General features: G+C 43.7%; 1 protein-coding gene across 1 annotated transcript in view; it reads right to left on the reverse strand.

Annotated features, from left to right (window-relative positions):
- The window catches only part of SLC1A4 (solute carrier family 1 member 4), a 202,586-nt gene that overhangs the window by 43,232 nt on the left and 131,720 nt on the right, over window positions 1–27,634 (reverse strand). Inside the window, exon 4 of the mRNA XM_078649416.1 lies at window positions 13,296–13,462. Within this exon, the coding sequence (XP_078505542.1) occupies window positions 13,296–13,462 (167 nt within the window). The remainder of the gene's footprint in view (window positions 1–13,295; window positions 13,463–27,634) is intronic.

Raw genomic sequence — 27,634 nt, forward strand, 5'->3', positions numbered from 1 at the left:
AGGTTGAACGGCAGTGGCCTCCTGTATTGTGCACTGGGCTTTGGGTCTGTCATCCTTGCCTTCTTGTCTTTGTGTGTTCTTGTCTCTTTTTGTTCTGTCGCTTGTGTGTTGATCTATGTGTCCTTTTTGTTTTCTGTCCTTTTATATTCTTCTTTTCCTTCACCTTTCCTTTGTGGGGTCTTTGTCTCTCCTTCCCTTGTTGTTTGTCTTTCTTTGACTTTTTCTTCTTTATTCCTTTTTCTGTTTCTTTCCTTTCTTTTCACTTCTTTTTTTCTTTGTTGCTCTTTCTCTTCTTTTATTGTTTCTAATTCTATTTTCCTTTCTTGTCACTTCTCCTTTTTATCTTCTTTTTCCTTTTGTACTCTTTTGTCACTCATTTTCTTCCTTTATTTTTCTTTATTTAGCCTCTTCTGGGCTTTCTTAGTCCCTTTTTAGGTCGAGCCTGGAATTCGCATCCGAAGGATGCGTCCAGGTGGAGACTTATAGTTAGCTGACTCGGGGGAATGAAGGACAAGAAACTGCCACGCGCTTCTCTTCGGCTGGATTACACTGTGTGCACGCGCCCTTCTTTCAGCATGTTTCTTTGTCTGTGTGAGTGTTCTTTTGGTTTCGTTTCTTCATTTCAGAGCGCTTTCAGGCACACTCACACGCACGCAGGCAGGCACACACGCGCGCATGCACACACATACAGGCACCACCCCTTACGTAACCGGGCTCGCACCATCTGCCACAGACACACACACAAGCGCAGACACGCACGCACACACACACACATACAGAGACACCCGTCACACACACAAGCGCTCCTCCCCCCTCCAACTAAGCTCCATTTAGGGACGGCTTCTATATATTACGCGAATCCCCCACTTACCGGGTCTGAGGCAGGATTCCAGCTGAATGGCGACTGGCTGCTGTTTCCGTGCAGTTTCAGTCCGGCAGCACGACGCGGGACTCTCTCCTCAGTCACGGGGGCCCCGCACTGCCATCTGCTGCTCTTCACCCGGGCCCCCTCCTGGGACCCGGGACTTCAGCTCCCACATTTCTTTTCTAGCGCCGGGGCCCCCTCTTTACCACGGGAGCCCCGGAAGGAGACAGGCGCTGCCTGCAGCGTCCACATGGGCCTCCACTGGCCATGAGCCGCAGAGCATGCGCAAGCTGCATGTACGGCGCATGCGCGGCCAGCTCTAGGTTTTATTTGGGGGAGAAGAGTCAGCACTGCGTGCCGGGTGTTTGGCTTTTTTTCTGTGGCTTTTTTTATGGAAGATCCTCCGTCGCGAGACGGTAGGTAAGTCTTGCTGTATTGATGCTTTGAGTTGGTGAATTTTCGGCAATTGACTCTGGCATGGCGCGGCCCGTAAATTGCAAGGTGACTTTATTTGCGAAATGTATCGCTGACTGAAAGAGTGAGCATGAGTGGCTGAGGGCTGGAAGAGCTAAAAAGAAGAAATAACTTGTTCGGAGGAACATGTTTTCAGGCGATAGAGTTGGGTCGCATGTCAAGACGGTAGTGTTCATCATTTTCATTCTGAGTTTACACTTAAGCACCAAAATGTTAGACTACCTCGCCCTGCCAAGTTACGGACTCTAATATGTTCTCAGTAAATACGGAAAATAGGTCTATGTTGTGGATGGGCAGGATATCCTTCAAAGACTAAGATAACGATATTTACTGAAATTTTTAATTAGTGTAAATATTTATAAAATACTGTGATTAAACAACACTAACACGTCTCTTGTCATGATGTTAGGACGATGTGACCCATCCAGGAGACGAAGAGTGGGGCATATTATTATTTCTTTCGTTTCTCTTTAAACTCCTCGTAGGCATTCACATCTCAAACTACAATCCGTATTTTATATATACTATGCGCATTATTCGTATCGTCTTTTACAGTATAATAGCTTTATTTATGTAGCATGTGGGATATAGCGGTTTTGCCGTTTATGAGTGCGGTCAATCGTGTTGCTGTTACCCATTTCAATGAATGTTATTACATTTATAAACTTTAGAAGAAATATAAGTGGAGTTACTTTTGTTGGGATAACACACAGGACCCCCAGTACTTACACACAGACGTCAGCAGTGAGGCATTAACTAATTAATGTCCCTATCTGACTGAATCAGTGCCAGCCATGATTTCCTCACGTCACTGGGCAAAGAGGTGACTACAGTTCACATTTTTTTATTTTACCTGGCAGAGTCTATATTACCTCTGCGTCTCTTGTCCTTGTTTCAGTCAGTACTTCATGTGGGGAATCCTCCATGAGGTGCGGCTCCCGTCTGTCCGCCCTTAGCTTTATTCGGCCCTATGTTCTCGCAGCCCCCCTCCTGCCCTCGGTCACTAGCCTGTTCACAGCCCTTCCTCCACTCTCACCTCTCCTCGAACTCTCCCCCCTCTGCCGACCTTCACATCCACTGATGCGCCCTCTCCTACGTGCAGTGCCCCAGCTGCCTCCTCAGGCCTCGGTGTCCCTTCCCTTCCTCCACGCCTCTCCCTCTCTTCAGAGGAGGTGCTGCACACCCCAGATCCACGTTCAAACTTATTTTTACCATCGCCCATATTCGAGTTACTCCTTATTCACCGCCTTCCCACCCCTTATCCACTCACCCGCCATTCACCCCTTTCCTGCCCATTCACCACCCTCCTGCCCATTCACCACCGTCCTGCCAAGTCACCCCTCTCCCCCATTCACCACCGTCCTGCCAAGTCACCCCTCTCCCCATTCACCCCTCTCATCCCCATTCACCCCTCTCCTGCCCATTTCAGTGCTCCTGTCCATTAACCGCTCTCCTGCCCATTCACCGCTCTCCTGCCCATTCACCGCTCTCCTGCCCATTCACCGCTCTCCTGCCCATTCACCGCTCTCCTGCCCATTCACCGCTCTCCTGCCCATTCACCGCTCTCCTGCCCATTCACTGCTCTCCTGCCCAACCACCCCTCTCCTGCCCAACACCCCTCTCCTGCCCAACACCCCTCTCCTGCCCAACACCCCTCTCCTGCCCAACACCCCACTCCTGCCCAACACCCCACTCCTGCCCAACACCCCACTCCTGCCCAACACCCCTCTCAAACCAGTAAATGCCCAACACCCCTCTCCTGCCCAACACCCCTCTCAAACCAGAAAATCCTCTCCTGCTCATTCACTGCTCTCCTGCCCATCAACGCTCTCCTGCCCATTCACTGCTCTCCTACCCAGTCACCCTCTCCTGCCCAGTCACCCCTCTCCTGCCCAGTCACCCCTCTCCTGCCCAGTCACCCCTCTCCTGCCCAGTCACCCTCTCCTGCCCACTCACCCCTCTCCTGCCCAGTCGCAGCTCTCCTGCCCAGTCACAGCTCTCCTGCCTAGTCACAGCTCTCCTGCCCAGTCACAGCTCTCCTGACCATTCACAGCTCTCCAGCCCATTCACCCCTCTCCATCCCAGTCACCCCTCTCCATCCCAGTCACCCCACTCCATCTATTGCATCACCACAACATCACTCAGCCCCACCACCGCATCACTCAGGGGCACCACAACATCACTATGCGCTACCACAGCCTCACTGAACGACACAGCATTACTCGTAGCCACCACATCACTCAGTGCCAGTACAGCATCAAGCTTTATTCGGCCCTATGTTCTCGCAGCCCCCCTCCAGCCCTCGGTCACTAGCCTGTTCACAGCCCTTCCTCCACTCTCACCTCTCCTCGAACTCTCCCCCCTCTGCAGACCTTCACATCCACTGATGCGCCCTCTCCTACGTGCAGCTCCCCAGCTGCCTCCTCAGGTCTCTGCGTCCCTTCCCTGCCTCCACGCCTCTCCCTCTCTTCAGAGGAGGTGCTGCACACCCCAGATCCACGTTCAAACGTATTTTTACCATCGCCCATATTCGAGTTACTCCTTATTCACCGCCTTCCCACCCCTTATCCACTCACCCGCCATTCACCCCTTTTCTGCCCATTCACCACCCTCCTGCCCATTCACCGCCGTCCTGCCAAGTCACCCCTCTCCCCATTCACCCCTCTCATCCCCATTCACCCCTCTCCTGCCCATTTCAGTGCTCCTGTCCATTCTCTGGTCTCTTGCCCATTAACCGCTCTCTTGCCCATTAACCGCTCTCTTGCCCATTCACCGCTCTCTTGCCCATTCACCGCTCTCTTGCCCATTGATTGATTGATTGATAAAAAATGTATAATGCGCAAAACAATAACCCGCAGGTATCAAGGCGCCTAACAATAACATCTAAAAAGGGGACATGTATCATTACACATAGGCTTGCAGGAAGAGGCGGGTTTTAAGGGCACTTCGAAATTTCTGCAGGGAGGGTAGGGACCTAAGATCCAGAGGGAGATCATTCCACCACTTAGGGGCCAGGGTGGAGAAGGCCCTGCCACCCCACTTGGCTCTTCGTATACGGGGGACTGTGAGGAGCAATTTCCTGGAAGAGCGCAAGTCCCTTCCAGGAATGTAGTGGGAGATGATAGAACCAATTCCATTCCATTCACCGCTCTCTTGCCCATTCACCGCTCTCCTGCCCACTCACCGCTCTCCTGCCCATTCACCGCTCTCCTGCCCACTCACCGCTCTCCTGCCCACTCACCGCTCTCCTGCCCATTCACGCTCTCCTGCCCAACACCCCTCTCCTGCCCAACACCCCTCTCCTGCCCAACACCCCTCTCCTGCCCAACACCCCTCTTCTGCCCAACACCCCTCTCCTGCCCAACAACCCTCTCCTGCCCAACACCCCACCCCTGCCCAACACCCCACTCCTGCCCAACACCCGACTCCTGCCCAACACCCGACTCCTGCCCAACACCCCACTCCTGCCCAACACCCCTCTCCTGCCCAACACCCCACTCCTGCCCAACACCCCTCTCCTGCCCAACACCCCTCTCCTGCCCAACACCCCTCTCCTGCCCAACACCCCTCTCCTGCCCAACACCCCTCTCCTGCCCAACACCCCTCTCCTGCCCAGTCACCCCTCTCCTGCCCAGTCACCCCTCCCCTGCCCAGTCACCCCTCCCCTGCCCAGTCACCCCTCCCCTGCCCAGTCACCCCTCTCCTGCCCAGTCACCCCTCTCCTGCCCAGTCACCCCTCTCCTGCCCATTCACAGCTCTCCTGCCCATTCACAGCTCTCCAGCCCATTTACAGCTCTCCAGCCCATTCACAGCTCTCCAGCCCAGTCACCCCTCTCCAGCCCAGTCACCACTCTCCAGCACTCACTCTATCCATCTATTGCATCACCACAACATCACTCAGCCCCACCACCGCATCACTCAGGGGCACCACAACATCACTATGCGCTACCACAGCCTCACTGAACGACACAGCATTACTCGTAGCCACCGCAACACTCAGTGCCAGTACAGCATCAATCTGTGCAACCATTCAACAACAACTGGTTCAAATATGTTCTATCAATGTTTCAAGGTTTATTACAAATGTCACAAAAAGATGTTATTTTACTTCTGTTCTTGGATTTTCGTCACAATAAAATACAATGAACTTAATCTTCAAAAAAGTTATTTACAAAAGCTATTGCCATTATAAATTAAAATAACTTTTATTTAAGTATTAATGATTAAAAAAATGAAAAGCCATTGTTATTTGTAATAACAATACATCAAAGTCACGTAAATGCAACACATATTGCATTACAAATGCTATAGGTGTCACATTTGCGAAAGTTAAAACTATTGGCATTATAAATGGCAAAGCTATTAATTTGGCTATTTTTAAAACCAACACATAAATCAAAAAATTGTCATTTACAATACCAATAGCTCAAACTTTCCTAATGCGAGACCTATTGCATTGCAAATGCTTGTTCTCTTTGTTCTTGTCTTTTTCCTTCTGTTTTTGTTTCTTTTCTTTCTTGCCTGGCCTTAAAATGGCCACCCTGTTTGCTCCTATGGTCTTTCTTTCTATTGTCCTGTTTCCAAAATGGCCGCCGCTCTTCTCGCGAGATTTCGCGATCGAAATCTCGCTCGCCTGACGTAGAAATGGCCGCTTCCCCGATCTCGCTTCTGATTGGCCCAGCCGCCTGACCTTAAGATGGCCGCCGAGACTCTCGCGAGAGCTCGCGCCTCAATTTCGATCGCACGCTTCCTTTCGCGCTCACCGCACTTTGTTGGCAGTCTCCTCAGAAGCGGTCGGGTGGGCTCCAATGTCGCTCGTTTCTCCTTTTTCTTCTCGCAAATCCAGGGTGGGCACCTGGTTGTTCCTGATGGCGCCGTCAGTCAGTACACGTCGGCTCGTTTCACCTTCGTCGCCAGTTGTCGTGTTCTGATGTGTGCGTCAGACAGCATATCAGACTCAGTACACAGGTTGGTTCTGCAATACTTCTTTTATTTGTTTCCTGTGGAGCTGGTCACATATACATCCGTCCCCGCACTCGTCCTGGTCAATCTGCTGTCCTTCCTGTCCCTAACCGGATGTGGTGTCCGGTGACCTGGTCACCTCCCTCATGACCCACAGGGTCCTAGTGTCCCTATGCCCTGTCGCCCTATCTGTCGGGTCACGACATGTATATATGTATGCATTTGGTATTTCAATATCCCTAACCTACCCAAAAGGCAGTGGGGTGCTGTACATGATCAAAGACAAGCATAGAGTCAAAGAGTAATAGGAGACTAAACTGGGTTGTGGGCGGTTAATGCAGTGTGATGTAGTGTTCTCTAAAGAAGTGAGGCTTCAACTCCTAAACTGGAGTTGCTCTGGGGTGGTTCTGATGGGTACGGGATGATGTTCCAGATCCTGGGTGCATAGTTTGAAAAGGCTTGCTGTCTTGTTTTTCTTTTTTACAGTTCTTAGTCGGTAGTTTGATGGTGTCCTGGCTACGGTTGTGATAAGCTGGAGTGCTGGTTTGATGGCTTTGTAAATTATGAGCTGGTTTTGAAGCTGGTGAACCCTGCAAGGGGAGCCAATGGAGTTCCATCAGGATGGGGGTGACGTGACCATATTTCTTCAGGTCCTGGATGAGACATACTGCAGTGCGTAGGGTGCTCCTAAGGAGTGCCAGTGTGGAGTCTGGGAGGCCACGGACCAGGGCATTACCACCATCCAGATGCAAGTTTTTGAACAGGAGATCTGAAGACATTTGTTTGGAAGAAATGGTTAGACTTTCTTTGGAAGAGAAAGCTGGGCACCAAGCTTGTTTTCTGTTGTTGTTGCAATGTGTTCTTTGAGGTGAGGTTGCTGTCCAAGGTGAATCCAAGTGACTTGGTATCGGGTAAAAGTTGAGGTACAAAGCCGCCAATGTTTATATCTTGAACCGTCTTGTACTGTATCTTGTTTGCTGTTCTTTGAAAATAACAGGAATTCTGGCTTAGTAGGATTGAACTTCAGGTATGTTTGAATAATGTGAAAGCATTAGATGCCTGATGAAGACAAGACTTTCAGGTAGAGTTAGCATCATCAGCAAATTGGTGAATTTTGCTGCTGTTATCTGTGAATCGAGCACCAATCTGCTTCATGTATTGGTTGAAGATGAAAGAAGACCGTTTGGAACCCTAGAGGACTCCAGAGATGACAGGGCCCTTTTGTGACTTGGAGGTACCCATGTGAAGAAACAGGTGATGATTGGAACCGTAGGATAAGAACCACAGAAGGACATTGCTGGCGAATCCCATTTGAGACTCCAGGGAGCACATCAGGGTGTGGTGGCTGAGTGTGTCGAAATCAGCTGAGGGTCCAACAATATCATGAGGTAGGGGTTATCTTCATTTGTGATCAATGGGATCAATGGGTGTTTTCTACTTATGTCAAACTGTCACGGCTGCTGCTCCTCGGGGTCGGAACGATGCTCAAATGGGGTCCACCTCCAGACGTCCCTGTACTCTGACTATCAGTAACATCTAGAGCTCAAGGCAGTCAGGCGAGGGAAAGGGAGGGGTAGGAGCAGCAGGGATAGGGACCTGTAACAAAAGAGGGCATACGTTAGTCCACAAACTCACTACCTCCCTGTTCTATCTCTATAATGCTTCTTTAACCCTCACCTGATAATGCTCAGGAGGCGAACCCTTCCCTGTACTGAAATCCTTCTCTTGCTGAGGAAATGAAATAACAATTAGTGCCCTTCTACATACTCTGTAAGTCATGTACGTCACCTTTCTCACAACCCAAAAACACTCACCAGGTGCCAAGAAAAGGGATACAGAAAGGAATACTTTCTCACAGCCTCGGTGGATTGATATCTCTCCTATTCCCCATGTAGATAATAAGGACAGTAATTCACTGTTCCAAACGAATGATAATAGAACCAAATCAAATGTAGCCAACCGGCTCTTCCTGGAAAAATGAGGGAATGTAATTCAACAACAAGTACAAGTATCAGGAGGGTGCAATCCAAGCGGCTCCCGTTCGATGCTCTCAGCCGAGAGTAAATCAAAGAGTTCTCAGTGAACGTGGAGGGTGCAATCCAACGTCTCCACAAAACACCCAAAAAAGAGGAACTGAACTGTTTAAGATCGCGGAGGGTGCAATCCGGCGTCTCACGCGTCTCACGTTAATTCCCCTTGAAAACAGCACCAGCCGGTGACTGTAACTCAGTTTAGATACCACAGTCTGAGAGAGGCACGGAGGGGGCAATCCAGGCGTCTCCGGCGTCTCACCATAGAAGTTAACCAAATACCGCAAGAACGCGGAGGGGGCAATCCAGGCGTCTCACGGAAATAACAAAAGACAGCACCTGCCGGTAACTGCCTAGTCACGTCGTTACCAACGACCGACACACAACCTGCTCCGCAGCCACGGAGCAGACGAACCGCACTTCCCCAGCAACTCCGCGGGGACAAGGCGTCCGCAAACATCAGAATCTCAAAGGACAAATCACGTGCGCTGATCGCTGTCACCCATAGGTCTTTATGCCTTTCGTAATTCGTCCCACTCCACGCTAGGCATTCTGGGAGATGTAGTCAATCTTCTAGGCAGGCACCTTAATCAGACCCTGACACAAACATCATCTTTTGTCACAGAACTTTGGGGGGACTGGTTTCCGAAATATTGGTCTTAAAGTCTTGTGGATAGACAGCCAGGCGTTTCTAAATCCTGATGTAAAATTGGGGGGGAATTACACATAAACCCCAGCGGTCCTGAACCTACAGAATTGTAAATCTTTAATGGTCAAGCACCACAAAACACGTAATTCCATGTACTTATGAACAGCATCATTAAAAACTTCATTGAAAAAGCTTAGAGCTAAGTGGGAAGAAGATATAAATCTAAATGTTGAGCAGGAACGGAGAAAAATAGTAGTAAAGGCACCTTAAAAGGTCAGAACAGATTTGAGGTTATGGCTATATCACTATAAATAAGTGCTAATAAATATGGTCATGGTTTGTTTAACTAATTGGTGGTCAAACTGAATTGTTTGCACCTAGTTTTGCTATTTTTTTTCTCCACATTTTACGCTGAACAGCGAGTTCTGTGAAACCACAACAACTTTACTGAAGTGTTATTTTACATTGTGGGGTGCAAAGAAAACCATATAATAGACAGAATTAAGACAAGTCTTCCTACTATAAATAAACAATTTATTAGAATTTTGGATTGAGGAAAATGTAACAGCAGAGGGCCACAATCATTAGTATAGGGTGGATGCTGTCAACATCCCAATGCCCTATTTTCCAGCTTCTGACTGCCCATCTCTCCTGTTTTTCCAAGAAATGAGGATTGTATAGAAATGAAGGTAGCAGAAGCTGGGAGAGAAGGCATACAGCAAGCTTCCCCTCTCCATCCATCCATGCTTCACAGTGACATTGGAGTCAAGGGATGAGGAAGGGGGAATTCTCTTTCGCTCCTTTGTCTGCTTTGACTTTGCCAAACAAAAGCAGTTTGCTTGAGCCGAGGGAGAATCAGGAACCAATTTCAGCCCCTTTCACTGTTCGTTTGGTCCCTGTTTATGTCTGTCAGTTGCTGTTATGACCCCACGTTCTGCAGCAACCCAAGAGAAGCTGTGAAAGGTTCAGAAGCTTCTGGGGCACTGAGGCTTTTGCTTTTATACCACCTGTGTGTCGTGGAAGGCTTTTTTATTATGGATATTTCTTCATGAGGCAGAATGCTGACATAGTTTTCTAGTTTGCCGTAGTGCACTATACCGGCCATTAAAGTTCTGCTGCCTTCTTGTAGATCTTCACCTGTAGCTTAGGCCTACAACACTGCAGTGGGACTTTAATGGCCGGTAAAGCCCACTATGGCGGTACACAACGCTATAATTGACTTCTATGAGAGAAGGTGCCTTAGGTCAACTTGAAATGTCGAGAAAATATTAATGTGCTAGGGAAGAGTGCTGAAATGTAGAAAAGGAACACAAAATTGGTGAGTGTATACGATTATATTGTGTCATTAGGGTGAGAAGTTTTCGTCCTATTTATTTGTGTTTTTCAATAGCATGTTCAAGGCCGTGGAGCATCAGAGCGCTTCACATAGTAGGCATATTAGGGTGATCCTACTAGCAAAAAAAAGTAAATGCTGGTGGGTAAATATTCACAGGTAAACAGATAGCAAGTTAGTATAAACTGGACAATTACAGGTAAAATGCGCCAATTGATTCAATATACCCTTCTTAGTGATCCAATGATAAGCAGTGGAAATATTCAAGCAGAGAGCAATATTTAAGTGGAGGGTTTGGTAACGTGGTGGGTAGGAGAAAGGATCTGGATTCTTGTTCTGAAGGTAGCTGAAGAGGGGATGCAGAGAATGAATACTGTGGTTATCAGCAGGACTCTCTGAGCTTCATAGCACTGGGTGGTGATCTTTCAGTGATCATCAAATTCACTGCCAAATACTGAGGGTTGTCTGCATTTAAGAGATTGTGGAAAAGGCACTTAGGTTTCAAAGTTGCCCTGCCATCAACAGAAAGACAGTAATGTAACAGCAGTATACCATGATGTGTCCATAGCGACCAGTCCTAGAGACCAGTCTGCAGGATGCAGAGAAGATTTCAGCGGAACAAGGTCCGTTTTGACAGGACCAGTACTTGAGTCACAACTTTGAAACCCTGATCTCTGAGAAGGGGTTGATTCCACAAAACATTCAGATCTGGTGATTCGCACTACTGGCCATGGAGTTAATGCTTTTCTAAGGGTTCATTGTTTTTGAAGGATGAAACCCGTGATCTGACGTTCTCACTGGTGGACAAATTGCAGCCGCAGATGTTGGCAGAGAGCATCGCTTCCGGAGTAGCATAAAGAAAGTCTTAGAAGAAATCAGAAGCAGCTGTTTTCTGTTAGTGTTGAATTTGAGATGATGGTCACTCATTGAAGTTTGCATGTTCTCAAGTGTTGTTGCGACCAGGGAGATGTCCTCTGGAGTAGTGATCTTTATGGTGCAGCTGTGTGTTATCTGCATTCTGAAGGTAAGATAAGCCAGAGTTTCTGATGGTTGCCAAGACGTTCGAGGTAGAGGTTTACAGTACATAAGATAACATTGATCTCTGAAAAAACACCTCGGAGCACCAGAAAATGACGGGAAAAACCTACCTATTTTGAGGATTTAGGAATATTTTGCTAAGTATAAGATGAATCTGTGTACTAGTGAACAAATCGCTTATTTTCTTTTTTTGACAACATGCTAATATGAAGCTGTATATATAAACACAAGGAATGAAATTGCAGAAGAAGAAAGTGCTAATGGGAAATTCACTTCCTTTGATGTTGATGGGGATTGAGCCCTCTTTTGTGAGGGCTGTGATATCTTTTGTGAGGGCTGTGTTTTGATTAATCGTGTAAAACTATTAATAAAAAGAATGCAAAAAAGTAATATTAAATGGCACCCACCCACATGTCTTAAAATCGCTGGGAGTCGCAGGAGGAGGACAAGTGCACCCACCATCCTCCCTGGTGTTAGCCAGCCACTTTCTGATTGTGTGGGTGTCCCAATGTCCCCCGGGGCACCCACTTGTCTTAAAATCGTTGGGGGCTGCAGGGGAAGCCCCAGGTTCCCCACAGCTGTGTTGGCTAACAAGCCAGCACCCATCCTGGGTGCTGGAGGGAGCTGACAAGGAATATGCTCCCACCCTGTAGGGAGCACACTTTTTTCACTGGGTAAAAAAGAAAACTATTGCTCTTGCCCGGTGGGAGCCATTCAAGCCCTTGAGCCAAAATCGGCTTAGGGACGGTGCCAGACCCTTAAAAATAAAAAAAGCACACAATCCTGAAGGAAGGCACCCCTGGGGCTATAGTGAGACTCCCTAGCTTTAAAAATGGTAGGCTTTTTGAGGTGGGAGCCATCCAAGACTTTGAGAATGGGATCCATGGGGCCGAAATTGGCCAGGGACTCATGGCTGCACGCCAGTGGTTCATTTGTAAAAAATAAGTGCTGGGGCTCTCGTCAGGAGGCAGCTTGCACCAGACCACTTCTCCTGTCAGCACCGCCTAAAACAGAGCCGACTACTAACCATGAAAGTGGAGAGTGGATGTGGGACAGTGACCAGAGCTTCCAACTTTAGAGCTGGAGTACCAGACTCGAGTCTCTGTGTAAACTCAACATCCTGTGATTCTGGGCAAATCTCTTAATCTCCCCATGTCCTTAACTGGTGCTCATGAAAAGCGCTGGTGCTGAGCACCGAAAACCACGAGCTCAAATTAAGCACCGACGCATTCCCACCTCCCTAAAATAAAAAAATGGCGGACCCTAGGGGATGGGCTGCTCAGAGCTGAAATCGGCTCGGGGAAGGAGGCCGCATGCCCCCTCATTTTTTAACTGTGTTTGTTCAGTGACATATAAACAGTTAATGAGACTTAATGATTCCGATACAAAACCTAAAGTTCCCTAAAATGCACCAGTTATGTCTTGCTATGCAAACCATAACTCATGTCCCCACCGTCCACTTCTCCTGACTGACCTCACATCTCTGACAACAACTCAAGCTGCATCAATAATAACATCAATGATAACTTATTAAATAACATCAGTCATGACATGATCAATTATTTAATTTAAGGTGTCGTCAGTGATGACGTGTGAGGTGAGGAACTGTGCATGCTGAGTTGGAGGGTGGGTGGTGATGAGTTATCGTTTCCATAGCATTCCATAACCGGTGAATTTTCTGTGGCCAATATTTGCACTTGTGCATCAAAAAGGCAACAGATATGAATGCAGAATACACATTAGTCCACAAAATTAAACCCGAAAAGCACCCTCGTGCAGCAGACTGGAGGAAAGATACTAGACAGTAGTAAAGAGCGGAGTGAAACTGATACTCAGAGAAACTGGTCATCCAAGGGCTAATTCCATATATAAATATAAACACACACACACATACACAAACTCGCCGTACATCACAAAACAGTGTCATCATTTTATTGTACTTACCACATGATCCAAGACACAAGAATCATGGTTGCCTCATTGAATGAGTTAAAAAACCGTATCAGATCCTCCCCTTCCGGCCCAAGCTTTTTCAAGGCTACTCCCAAAATAAGAGCAAACAGGACCAAACCCAGAATGTTCATCCCATCGATTTCTGCACCAAACGGGATCTGAAATTAAAAAATACATATTTACATGCATATTGAATTATTTGATTAGCAAAACAATACCTTCATTGAAGTCTGTACAGTAAAGTAATGAACAGGTTATGTGTAAACAGAAACGGTGACCTTAATTCTTCTAGTGACAAAGTCTGTCTTCAATTTAACAGCATGCAGTACTTTCTGGGAGTTTTCCTTTCACTAAAGGACTATTACAAAACCTGGCAGAAAGCGGGAAACTTTGAGCATAAATAACGATAACTTAATGAAGGGATGTAGCTTATGCTAAAAACAACCACCACATTTTCACACAACAAAACGGATTCACAGCATGTTAATTATTTTTTTCATTTGTAGCACTGCTGCCAAAGCCCAATAGAGGTTTTGTCTGAGGTATTTTGCAATACTGAAATCTTTTCCAGTTGCTACCTCTGGCTCAGACATGAGGGCGGTAAAAGTACACAGTGCGCGGTTCCCACGGATCGAACCCGCGCTGTTGGATAAGCACCGGAAGCTCCTGCTGCAGACAGTCACGACTCTCATGTAAGCCACTGCAAAGGTTCGGTGCAAAGGGAAACATGAGATTTGTTGCTATTGTTGTACTATAAAAACGATGGCATTCTCAAATGCAATTTATGGGTCCAGAAATGACAAGCCACGCACATATGGCAGGGCGCGCTCCAAGCATGGAGGGCGTAACGCACTGTACTGTACTAACTCGCATTTATATAGCTCTTTCCAGACACCTTATGAGGCATAACGCGATTGTCTAGGTGGTCCGTTGCATTATAGATAGGGCTCCCGGTTTTATGGTATTTTTTTTATCATTTCCGTCTGTATTTATCCATTTTTATTTTTTGCCCATCCTATTGGTAATTATCCATATGTATCAAATGGTTTTGCCCATTCTGTGTCTATGGGAAAATGTGTTGATACATAAGGCCCCATCAGCCTGATTCATCAACGGGCCGTTTTGCGAGCCCCTAATAGCGATTCATAGCGAATCGCTATTAAGGACTCGCAAAACGGTATTCATGTAGGAATTGCTAAATAAATAGCGATTCCTACACAGTCCTTATTTGCGAGTAGCAAATTGCTAATCGCAAATAAGGAATAACTCCCCATTCATTCCTATGGGCCAAAAGGCCCATAGGAATGAATGGGGAGTATTCCTTATTTGCGATTAGCAATTTGCTACTCGCAAATAAGATAGCGATTTAAAGGGTGCCAGGGGTGTCCAAAGGACACCCTGTAGCACCCCTTAAATGCAAATTGAAACTGGTGTTGTGCACACACATGTCCAAAGGACATGTGTGTGTGCAACATGCAACTTAGAAAAATGCTTTTAAAAGCATTTTTCTAAGTTTTTGCTATTTACCGAGAGGTCTGACCTCTCGGTAAATAGCGGCCCGAAATTGCGAATTAGCAATTTAAAAATGGTTGATGAATTGCATTTAAGGAATCTCAAATAGAGATTCCTTAAATGTAATTCCTCGCAATTTAGCGAATTAGCAATTACCGAATTTTGCATTTGGGATGATGAATCCCAAATGCAAAAATTGCGCTCGCAATGGGCAAGATTCTGAAAATCTTGCCCTTTGCAAGTGCAATTTAGCTTGATGAATCAGGCTGCATATTCTGTGTTTTGCGAATATATGGAATCATATAATGGTATATTTCCACATTTATTTATCTGATAAACATGCATTCATACTTTGCTGCCTGTCGTGTTTTAGCAGATTAAGCTGCCAAATATAGCAAAACACTACATCTTCAGGTATATATGAGCATTATAAATCAAATATATGTCACCATACACCTGCATTTGGGGAAATCTCAACCTATTTTTAACTTCCCTTGCTGCCTAGCTGCTCAGCTGTGTAGAATTCACGGAAAACAGCATGGAGAGTCACCCACAAGAAGCACACTTTTCTGCATTTTTCCACTGTTAAAAATAAATACAGACAGGACACACTTTGTTTTCGGTCTGTAATTATCTGTAAAAATCCGTAAAAACAGAAAACCATGAGCCTTAATTATAGATTTATATGGAGCTTCATAGGCCTGCAGATGTCACAAAGCGCTCTAAATTGCATCAGGTTTCTAAGCGCTCTTTGAAGTGGATGGTTGATGGTGGTAATTTGCTTATGCTAGGCATGTTGGTGAGGTACTTCAGGCGCAAGTGGTGAGTGCACAGCGTGGCTGCTTCACGAGAACTGGTGTTGCACAGTGTGGGAACAGACATAGCTGTCCACGTAGGTGCTCATCATCTTTTGGGTGATCAGCATCATAGGGAGGAACTAGCACTGGTGTGCATCAGTGGTGTACATTAGGGGATATAGGGTTTACCCAGTGGCACCAGGTGGCCTAAAGTCTTGAAGACACTGTAAAACCACCTTTGAATATTATTCGAATCTGCCCAGGAGCGATATTGGAGCAACACATTGGCGACACAGTAAACCACCAAGGAAAATCTACTTTCTCGTAATTTTCGCAAAACTTCAGCAGAATTGTGCAAAATACAAATTTCTAATTTTGCGCAATATTTTAGTAAAAAATGCATCTTCAAGTCGATCATTTTGTGGTAATGAATAAAGCAAATAAGCAAAAGCACCACAAATAGCAGCTGCTTGCATTCTGTTGTTCCTGTGCGTTCCTTGATATGGCGCATATTTACGTAAAGTCGTGTAATTTTGGATCACAAGTGTAATGTGAAATTTCCAAAATTAAGACAATTATGCCAGCATCATTTATTTTTCACCCGGGCTTATGTCAAACCACCAATGAGTATTTTGTGGAGTCTAGCCAGGAGTCACAGAAGAGCACCAGAGGAGAAGCAGCCCATCGGAGGCACAGTTGAACCACCAGGGAGTGTTATATGGGGTCTTCCTGAGAGTGAAAGAAGAGCAACTCATTATCAACACTGTTAAACCACCAGGAAGTATTGTCTGGAGTCTAGCTGGGAGAGACAAGTGGGCAGGCCACTGGCAGCATTGTTAAACCACCAAGGAGTATTGTCTGAAGTCTAGCTGGGAGAAACAGGTAAACAGCCAACTGGCAGCATTGTTAAACCACCAAAGAGCATTATACTTAGTCTAGTAAGGAGTGATTGAGGAGCACCAATTGGAGGAACTACTAAACCACCAAAAGAGGAATTTATGCCTTTCTCCCATGGCCGACTGGGGAGAGGTTCAGGGACGATTTAAATGGGGAGGAAGGAAGCAGAGCTGGGTCAAGGTGCTTGTGTTTATATCTGCACAAGGCATACACAGACTCAAAACCAAGAAGCACAGCAAACAAAAAAAAGACAAAAGTGGTTGCATGAGAATGTCCCTATACCCTCACGGAATGTACCCTTGATGCAAAGTAGAGCAATGTAGCACAAAGTGGTACTTTGTCTTACTTTGGGGTTACTTTCCAGGGCAAAATATATTTTGCGCTGGAAAGTAAACTCCAAAATCAACACTTTGCGCTGGTTTGCATCACTTTATCATACAAACCCGCACAGTGTTGATACATTTGGCACCAAATGTTGAATTGTGTTAGGCTGAGTCTAATTCGACTTGTATCGTTAGTATATAAGGTGTTTTTGGGTCAAGTGTCTAATTGACAATAGGACAAAACCAGGAAACAAAATACTGTTTTGTGATATAGTGCTTGGTTTATTGTCTTGTTGGGGATAACACAACTACACTACATTACGACACTCAACCTAAACCCTATAGTATAATGTTGACAACTAGGCAACAAGCAAGTTATTGTGTGCCACCCAAACGGTTACTATAGCTAGCAATATGATTACACTAACACACCAAACTTTAACAAAGGCCACGCATTCCCATAAATACAGACGCAAACAACCAAATGTAAAAATACAAGAATTAGCAAAGCCAATAGGTCTCATCTTGGGGACCTGTTGGGTTTGCCAGTGGTTTTAGCCACGCTTTAGAGCTATACCTTGATGCTGCGCATAATGGCTAAAAACAAAAGAGAAGAAAGCCTGACTCAGCTGTCATGTCATTTTGTAGACATATAGTTAAACAACAGGAGAGAGAGGGTAATTCACGCAACTCAGTCCCCCTGAACAATAATATATAAACAACAAAAGAGTGTGATTTTTAAACAAAGAGCCAGCAAGAAAAATCACTCTGAGTTTTAAAAAGAACCCTCACCATGCTTCATCATTGGATTCCCACCAGAGAGGCCAAGTTCCTCCCTGGTGTACTACAACGCCGGTTTACAACGGAGCGGGTTTTTTCAGTGATGTGAGTGAGCCAAAAGTGCGTGCAAAGGAGTGATGTGAAAGATGCCTTGGTTTTATCCAAATAACTTTATTGGCAGAAAACCAGGCATCAATAAAAACAGTTTTGGAGTATAATTAACTAGTTAATTTTACCAGATATACCCTAAAGTGAGAATAAAGTGAAAAGTAAGAGTGGTCAACATGTTTCTGCCTCTGTGTGGTCTTAGCGAGGCATTCGTCAGGACCAACCCACCACAGTGATGTGCGCATGCTAAGGCGCACCCTAACCTGTGGTGGAGAGCAGAACCGGAATAACTCACGGTTTTTGTAACGTCTTCAGGATTTCTGAAAATCGTATGTTTCTGTAATGACATAAAAACAGATAAAACAAGGACAACACAAGTCACATGCAATACATAAATACTTACAGTGCTTGAACATGCCCAAGAGTGACTTCAGTTTTGCTGACACTGCGTGACCCTAGGACTATAATAAAAATGCTCTATTGCTGAGGATTTTGGTGCCATTTTAGTGACATAAACCAATTAGCCCTCATGCAATTTTATGTGTTGAAAATGACCCGGAAAAACATGCCGGACTCTTTGTTTTAGTCGGCACCAGGTCATGAATAATCATAAGCGTACTTCCCTATTTTTTTTTATATATATATATATATATATATATATATATATATATATATATATATATATATATATATATATATATATATATATATATATACATACATATATATATACATGCCTACTCGGATATTACTGATGTGTTTTATCAGAAATAAAAAAGAGGACCTGATTAAAATACCGGGGCGCGACTAAGATATAAAAATCGTGACACCCGTAAATAAGGCCGTATTTATGAAGAAGGAGAAACTTGGCTTACGTGAAGCATATAATGACCTCACTCCATGGGTCACAGAGGAGGGCAGTGACTTTTAATCACACACTGTAGGATTGGAAAATCAGCCGTATGTTATTAGGTTTAAGCAAGGCCTTTGTTTTACCTCAAATGGTTGTTGCAAATCGCACCACCAACTCACTTCATCAAAGCCATGCGCCCGTGTGAATCCTACACATTCCCTCACCGATGTCTTGTAGTCGGGTCGGGGGTGTTTTAAAGTGAATATCCGTTTTTTCCCACCTTCTGTTATTACTTTCAAGGATCCGCCAATGTTTTCCTTTAGATTTTGTGATGGCATTGGAAACAGCACTATAAGTGGTTATACACGTCAGTTTAACAGTGTCCTCAAGACATGCTTCCCTCGGTTTCTATCTGGCCCTTTTGCAACTCCTTTTCAGGATTTTGGAACATCAGAAAGTAGCACATCCAACTTAAAGATTTTCTATCTTCAGACAATATGCACATAAGGAAAGAAAAAGTCCAAATTCAGTAGATGTGTTTTTTGTTCCAAGATTTTTTTCTCTTTATTATTCACATAACAGAAACTTCTTCCAAAAGTGAAATCATCAAAGCCATAGCCAACGCGTTTCGCCTCGCTAGGAGACTTCTTCAGGGCTTCAAATCAATAATATAGGTCAATAGTCCTCAAGATACGAAATAGTATGGTATTCACAATGGTAGTTAAATGGAACGTTTGTTAGCGTATTCTTATAATCGCAATCTGGCATGATAACCGCACGATATCCGATCCATTCAAGGGTTGCTATTGGTCCCTGCCCTCTGTTCTCTTGTTTGTCCTTTTCAGGATGTTATCAGGATAACTTTTGTGTGGTGTGCCTATCCCCATTCGGGTGGCCACCTATATGTAAAAAGAATGTGCAGTATTATCTAGGTTACCAAATTTACAACGTGAACTAACAAACCCTTCAGTTTCATGGGTGACCATATATAAATCAAAGACTTGTTTTAAAATTGTCATACATTTTATTCATAAAATTTTTTTTTAAAAACCATAGTACCAAAAAACTGTTACATGAAAGAACAATTGCACGATATATATTCAATTAATACAAATAATATTAATAACACATTTACTAAAACAATTTTAAGTTTAAAAAACTGCTTGTAAAGCAATGAGCATTTTTATACATGAATAGTAGAACACAAATTATTAATAGGAACAAACTGTCGACGCGGCGTTTCGGTGCCTCTTTTATTCTTGCACCTTCTTCAGGACTCGTTCCCTGATTGGTCACATCTACAAAAACATATATCATAATACATTTCATTAGGTCCCATCTTCTAACATCGATTACATTTAATTAGTACGTCATTAGTTAAAACCTAATATTTGGTAACCTATATATTCACTTGTGCACACCTTAACTCAAGACTTACTTCAACTTTCTTACTGTCTATTATCATTTTCTCTAGACAGATTACCTACTAGGCGGGATGATAGCAGGGGGGTGTGTTTCCTTACACCAACACTAGTGACTGTCTCAGTTCTCATTTACTCTGCTAGACAGTCCTATCCCATACCTCTTTCTCAGATCTTTTTATTCTATCTGCATGGTCATTAATCACGGGTCCCTTTGTTATGACCCTGGGGACTGGGTTAAGATTCTTTTTACTTAACTGTATCTGTCCACCCATATCTATTTACTCAACTTACCCAGGTGATATTCCCTGGATCTTTTTTTGGTCTTATGAGTCCGTTTAGCATCTGCTCATATTTTTCATCCCCTTTGTTTCTATGGGATTTCTGTTATTAAGATAAAACAAACAAAAAGGAATCAAACCGCTTGTTCTTGGTTTTTCCTTACATTTTATGTTATATTCAGTGTGGATTGATGGTTATGCCCCTATTTAATTACCTTCACACTCGATACTCTCGGTCTTTCCTCAGAGTCTATGGAATTTGACCACTTCAGTACTACAAGGCAAAGGAAAACATATATATTTTTTTCTTTTTGTGATCAATCTATTGTTTAACTACGCACTTTATGCTCCAGTAGTTAGCTGGTAGGCCTATCCATTCCTTACCGGTCTTATTTCCACTTATCTTTTGGTCATAAGGAGGACGCCTCTGGGAGCTCCCTTTTAATGCTTCTTACCCCTGCTCCGTCTAGGGATGGAATGATCTTTGTTAGTGTTACTCTACTTCCACTACGCTTAATCAAATATGACCCATTCTTCTTACAGTTCTTACCTCACTGGATGTTAAGAGTTACTTTTAATTTGCTTCACTCTTGGGGTTGGCAATCTTTAAGTTGAAGCCTTTTGTCTTTGCTTGCACTTCTAAGAAAAAACAAATGTTGTAGCTATATCAGAATAGTCTGTCTTTAGCATTTTTCTGCTTGCTGCGCCCTGTTCACCCTATCTCTACTTACTTGGTGGTGGGAGCTGAACTGCGTGGCGTCCTCCTTGCCTCTTGAGTCTTCTCGATCTAATCAGGCTTACTCCTTTCTGGTATTTATACCGTCAGAGATTGACTCATTAGTTACACCTGGCCACTGTTGGTTAGTGCAATTGTTTGGTGACCTGACTACGGCCGCCATCTTATAATGGGTTTAAGTCCTTAGTCACTTGTAGCGTTTTATGCTCAATTTATTTATATTGGAGCTCCCTCAACTTGTCTTATCCTATTAATAAATATACCCGTTGTTCGTCGTATTTATGACGCATTTACGGGGTTCCACCGACTTTTGTGGCAGAGATCGCTATAGAATGTGTATTCTTTTTTATTTGTTTTAAGGCCATAGTTTCACTCTATACTTCGTCAATGGTTGTTATTTTTGTTGATCTTGGTTACCCCCCCTTTTTTGTGATTATACCTCGTATCATGCGCTATTTCCTATCTTCTCGGAACGACCAATAGTCTTTCCGTGATTATTTCGCGGTCGCCATCTTGGATGAGGGGACCGTGTGTTGTTTAAAAACCCCGCTTTATCCTTGCGTATGTCAGTGCATTATTGTAAATGGATCATTATTAATGCTACTATTTTTTCTTTCCGTTACTTATGTTTATTAAATCATTTTTAAGAGCCCGTATTTGCCCGTTTTGCGTCTCCTATCACGTCGTCACTGGTGGTGCGCGCCATCTTGGATTGGGGAGGCAAAACCACTCGAAATTTGTTCCGTTTTGATGTTATCCACTTGGTTGCAGCAGAGGCTTTTCATATATTATGTAGATTTATGTAAAGTTATACCTCCCAATTGTTGTAGTTATAACCCTGTGGTGTCATCCTACGCATTTTTTTGCCGTTATTAGGTACTTTTGACCTCACATAAAAATAATAAAATTCGAAGTGTAAACATATTTTAATAATGTTAGACATTGTATGCATTTACGGACCATACTTCCCGGTTAATTACGAGGGGGGAAGGTTGCCCCATTTTGATTATTAGTGCCCCAACTTAGTTACTACTTCCACTAGTGTTTTTACAGCTGCCCGAGATCTATCCATTTTGCAGACCCTTTCTTATTTCACAACTCCTATTACTTAAGTTTTTTTCAGGACCTCATGTTCCTGAATCTGTCTCCCAGGTTGCATTACAGTATTTTTTCCCATTCCTCTTTATTATTCAGACCTGTTTTGTAGGAATTGAATTTGGACATATAGTATTGTTCTCTTTGTCTACGTTTTTTGGTTAAGTCTCCTTAAGAGAGGAGACTTAACCAAAAAACGTAGACAAAGAGAACAATACTATATGTCCAAATTCAATTCCTACAAAACAGGTCTGAATAATAAAGAGGAAAGGGTCTGCAAGTGGATAACATCAAAACGGAACAAATTTCGAGTGGTTTTGCCTCCCCAATCCAAGATGGCGCGCACCACCAGTGACGAGGGGATAGGAGACGCAAAACGGGCAAATACGGGCTCTTAAAAATGATTTAATAAACATAAGTAACGGAAAGAAAAAATAGTAGCATTAATAATGATCCATTTACAATAATGCACTGACATACGCAAGGATAAAGCGGGGTTTTTAAACAACACACGGTCCCCTCATCCAAGATGGCGACCGCGAAATAATCACGGAAAGACTATTGGTCGTTCCGAGAAGATAGGAAATAGCGCATGATACGAGGTATAATCACAAAAAAAAGGGGGGGGTAACCAAGATCAACAAAAATAACAACCATTGACGAAGTATAGAGTGAAACTATGGCCTCAAAACAAATAAAAAAGAATACACATTCTATAGCGATCTCTGCCACAAAAGTCGGTGGAACCCCGTAAATGCGTCATAAATACGACGAACAACGGGTATATTTATTAATAGGATAAGACAAGTTGAGGGAGCTCCAAGATAAATAAATTGAGCATAAAACGCTACAAGTGACTAAGGACTTAAACCCATTATAAGATGGCGGCCGTAGTCAGGTCACCAAACAATTGCACTAACCAACAGTGGCCAGGTGTAACTAATGAGTCAATCTCTGACGGTATAAATACCAGAAAGGAGTAAGCCTGATTAGATCGAGAAGACTCAAGAGGCAAGGAGGACGCCACGCAGTTCAGCTCCCACCACCAAGTAAGTAGAGATAGGGTGAACAGGGCGCAGCAAGCAGAAAAATGCTAAAGACAGACTATTCTGATATAGCTACAACATTTGTTTTTTCTTAGAAGTGCAAGCAAAGTCAAAAGGCTTCAACTTAAAGATTGCCAACCCCAAGAGTGAAGCAAATTAAAAGTAACTCTTAACATCCAGTGAGGTAAGAACTGTAAGAAGAATGGGTCATATTTGATTAAGCGTAGTGGAAGTAGAGTAACACTAACAAAGATCATTCCATCCCTAGACGGAGCAGGGGTAAGAAGCATTAAAAGGGAGCTCCCAGAGGCGTCCTCCTTATGACCAAAAGATAAGTGGAAATAAGACCGGTAAGGAATGGATAGGCCTACCAGCTAACTACTGGAGCATAAAGTGCGTAGTTAAACAATAGATTGATCACAAAAAGAAAAAAATATATATGTTTTCCTTTGCCTTGTAGTACTGAAGTGGTCAAATTCCATAGACTCTGAGGAAAGACCGAGAGTATCGAGTGTGAAGGTAATTAAATAGGGGCATAACCATCAATCCACACTGAATATAACATAAAATGTAAGGAAAAACCAAGAACAAGCGGTTTGATTCCTTTTTGTTTGTTTTATCTTAATAACAGAAATCCCATAGAAACAAAGGGGATGAAAAATATGAGCAGATGCTAAACGGACTCATAAGACCAAAAAAAGATCCAGGGAATATCACCTGGGTAAGTTGAGTAAATAGATATGGGTGGACAGATACAGTTAAGTAAAAAGAATCTTAACCCAGTCCCCAGGGTCATAACAAAGGGACCCGTGATTAATGACCATGCAGATAGAATAAAAAGATCTGAGAAAGAGGTATGGGATAGGACTGTCTAGCAGAGTAAATGAGAACTGAGACAGTCACTAGTGTTGGTGTAAGGAAACACACCCCCCTGCTATCATCCCGCCTAGTAGGTAATCTGTCTAGAGAAAATGATAATAGACAGTAAGAAAGTTGAAGTAAGTCTTGAGTTAAGGTGTGCACAAGTGAATATATAGGTTACCAAATATTAGGTTTTAACTAATGACGTACTAATTAAATGTAATCGATGTTAGAAGATGGGACCTAATGAAATGTATTATGATATATGTTTTTGTAGATGTGACCAATCAGGGAACGAGTCCTGAAGAAGGTGCAAGAATAAAAGAGGCACCGAAACGCCGCGTCGACAGTTTGTTCCTATTAATAATTTGTGTTCTACTATTCATGTATAAAAATGCTCATTGCTTTACAAGCAGTTTTGTAAACTTAAAATTGTTTTAGTAAATGTGTTATTAATTATTTGTATTAATTGAATATATATCGTGCAATTGTTCTTTCATGTAACAGTTTTTTGGTACTATGGTTTTAAAAAAAAAATTATATGAATAAAATGTATGACAATTTTAAAACAAGTCTTTGATTTATATATGGTCACCCATGAAACTGAAGGGTTTGTTAGTTCACGTTGTAAATTTGGTAACCTAGATAATACTGCACATTCTTTTTACATATAGGTGGCCACCCGAATGGGGATAGGCACACCACACATAAGGCATAAAATCAGGAAAAGGTACCCTGTTTTTGTATAATTGTCGACCCAATCCTTTTCCTGACAGAAAGGGTAGCTCCCTACTCATAACTTTTCTGTTATCAGGATAACCCCGTTTGCGGAGTTTATTAGAAAGTTCAAGATTTTTCTTGCTGGCTCTTTGATTATAAATTGCACTCTTTTGTTGTTTATATAATTTTGTAGACATACACATCAAGCATGCACGTGCCTACAAAATGTCTTGAGTATTTTTTTTTCTTTACCAATCAGAGTTGGATCTAAAAACAAAAAAGAAAAAAATGTAGCACAAGCAGGTGAGGGAAGGAATGGGCGCTTTGAATTACAGAGGTAAGGACCACCGGGGTGTGGTGTGGGAAACAACAGGTCAGACGGAAGCAACACAGGCCGTAGGTCGGGAGAAGCAGCATCGGAGGCACATGAAAGGAAGCAAAAACGAGAGGAATGTGGGGCGGATGAAAGCAAACGGATGAGCATGCGCAATGTAGCGCTGATAGGGAGAAGTACATGGGTGAGAAAGACATGTGGGGTAGAAAGGCACACAAGGGTGTCCGCATCTTGGAAGGGGAAGAGGAGCGGTGAGAAGCACACGGCAGAGAAAGAGCAGCATTAGCGTGGCAAAGAGGGGAAGTACAAGAGGCAGACAGCTGAAAATAACATGCACTCCCGTGGACTGCTTTAACAAACAAGCATTTACAATGCAATAGGTCGCGCATTTGTCAGAGTTAGAGCTATTGGTCATTGTAAATGACAGTCTTTTACCTATGTGTTTTGGTTTGGAGTGTAGCGGATGTATGAATAGAGACAGCAGCAGCACTGTCTAGAGGACTTAAAATGTGGAATTGCCAATGAGACCAGAGAAGCAGGTAGCAGTACCATCTAGAAGACTTAGAATGGGGAATTACTGATAGGACCAAGAAGCAGCTGCAGCATTGCCTATGGACTTAGAATGAGGAATTACTGATGAGACCAGAAATGCTACCAGCACTGTTTAGAGTACTAAGAATGAGGAATTACCACTATGACCGGAGACACAGCAGTAGCACTGTCTAGAGGACTGAGCATGAGGAACTACCAATGGGAACAGAGAAACAACTTCTAAATTTGTAGAGGGACAAAGGGGAATGGCTGTTTATTTCCCTGGTCATTTATTTACCCAAAGCTGTCCATGAGCAACTTGTTCACAACTTTGATCCCTTATAATGTTCTCTTGGTCATGCTTGTAAAATAGAAATTAAAACAAAATCAGCTGCAATGGTTCAAATAACAAACCAGGCTTAGAGTACATTCCTAAGCCTCTAAATTATTAACACCACTGTGGGATAAATAAACAACATAACTACACCAACAAGCTAGAGTTGAAAATAAAAAAATATACAAAAAGGTTGCTGTGAAGAAAAGACAGATTGAGTATTTTATTCCTCCTCAAGAAAGTCACTTTTTCACACTGGGCAGGAAGGCCACTTTAGGGTGGTCTTAGACCACACCTTATAAATAAAGGATTAGCAAGACATACCATACAGTTATTAGCCTTTCTGGTGGTAAAGGCGAGGGTGTTGTTATTATGAGGGAAGCATGTGGAGCAATATTTTGAGGGCCCTCCATTTATTCAAATTATACGAATCAGAGGGCAGGGTCTAGTTTTGATAGTGCATATGAAAGAATCGACTACTGAAGAATAATTAACTATTGTTAACAATATACATAAGAGGCTTTTGGTACACCGCTTTCAACCCTTGACTTTATGCGATAAGCCTATTCTTGCCACGGACCAGAGAATCTGTAGCAAGATCGTCTGAATTTGCCAGTGCTTATTCTTGTTTGCATTACGACACATGAATACAATACATACATTCAGAAACAATGGCTGCACATACTGTGGAATGCTGAAGATGAGCCCACTTTAATAGATGTGTGCGTTTTGGTCGTACATTGTGTTCCCACGCTCCCACTGTACAATTTTGCAGCAAATGCTTATGCGACGTGACAACATAACTTTATGAATCTCACTTAAGAAGCACAACTTGACAATCCTGAAATTTCATCCGGGATTACCTGTAACTCACCCACATAAGCGCTTTGATACAGTGTCGTAGTATGAAGAAATAAATATAGGCCAATACAATAAAACAAGGCTATGACTAAACCACTGCGTTACAACAGAAAACAAATTGTGTATATCTGGTCCTATAAAGGCCACGTCTGGTATTCTTGAAGGCCCTGCGAGGTTTTGGTTTTTCCCGTCTGCTAATAAGAGGGGTCAAATCTGAGAACCCTTTTTACACACCAATGTGCTCGATGATTTAAATAGTGCCCCACCATTAAGATTAAATGTAGGGCATACAAACCCACAGACTTAATGAGACTGCCTTGCTGTGTGTGGAGGCTGGAGGCTGACGGAAAGTCCCTTTTGTAATATTCCCAAACAGAACATACACCTCCCAACGAGTGTACAGGCACGGAAAGGACGAATGTATTACAAATACAGCAAACGACTAGTGCCAATATCGGCCCACTGACCAGCCCGCTCGCAGCAACATGCATGTAGCAGAAATAAGCAGACAAGACAACTTTTTGTTGGAGAAAAGTAGCTGCAGGTTTATTAGCATATACACATGCCAACAAGGTGGGTTATTTTACAGACGATCTAAAGGCAAGCCGCCCCTCGCGACCTACCACCTGATGGGCCAATCTGATCCCCACTGGTGGCAAAACCCACTGAGAGTTCAATGTGGTCGTTCTATCAGGTGCCGTAACATGCCGTGCTGGCCAGCGCAAAAATGTAAAAAGATCCTTGGTGACACACCAGATGTCACGTTCAGGAATGGGGAATTAAGAGTGTTGGGTTCGATCAAGAAACACTGTAAAATTATGCAAAGTGTCAGCCTATACT

This window comes from Lissotriton helveticus, chromosome 6, assembly GCF_964261635.1.
Source record: "Lissotriton helveticus chromosome 6, aLisHel1.1, whole genome shotgun sequence".
In the NCBI taxonomy this organism is placed as follows: domain Eukaryota; kingdom Metazoa; phylum Chordata; class Amphibia; order Caudata; family Salamandridae; genus Lissotriton; species Lissotriton helveticus.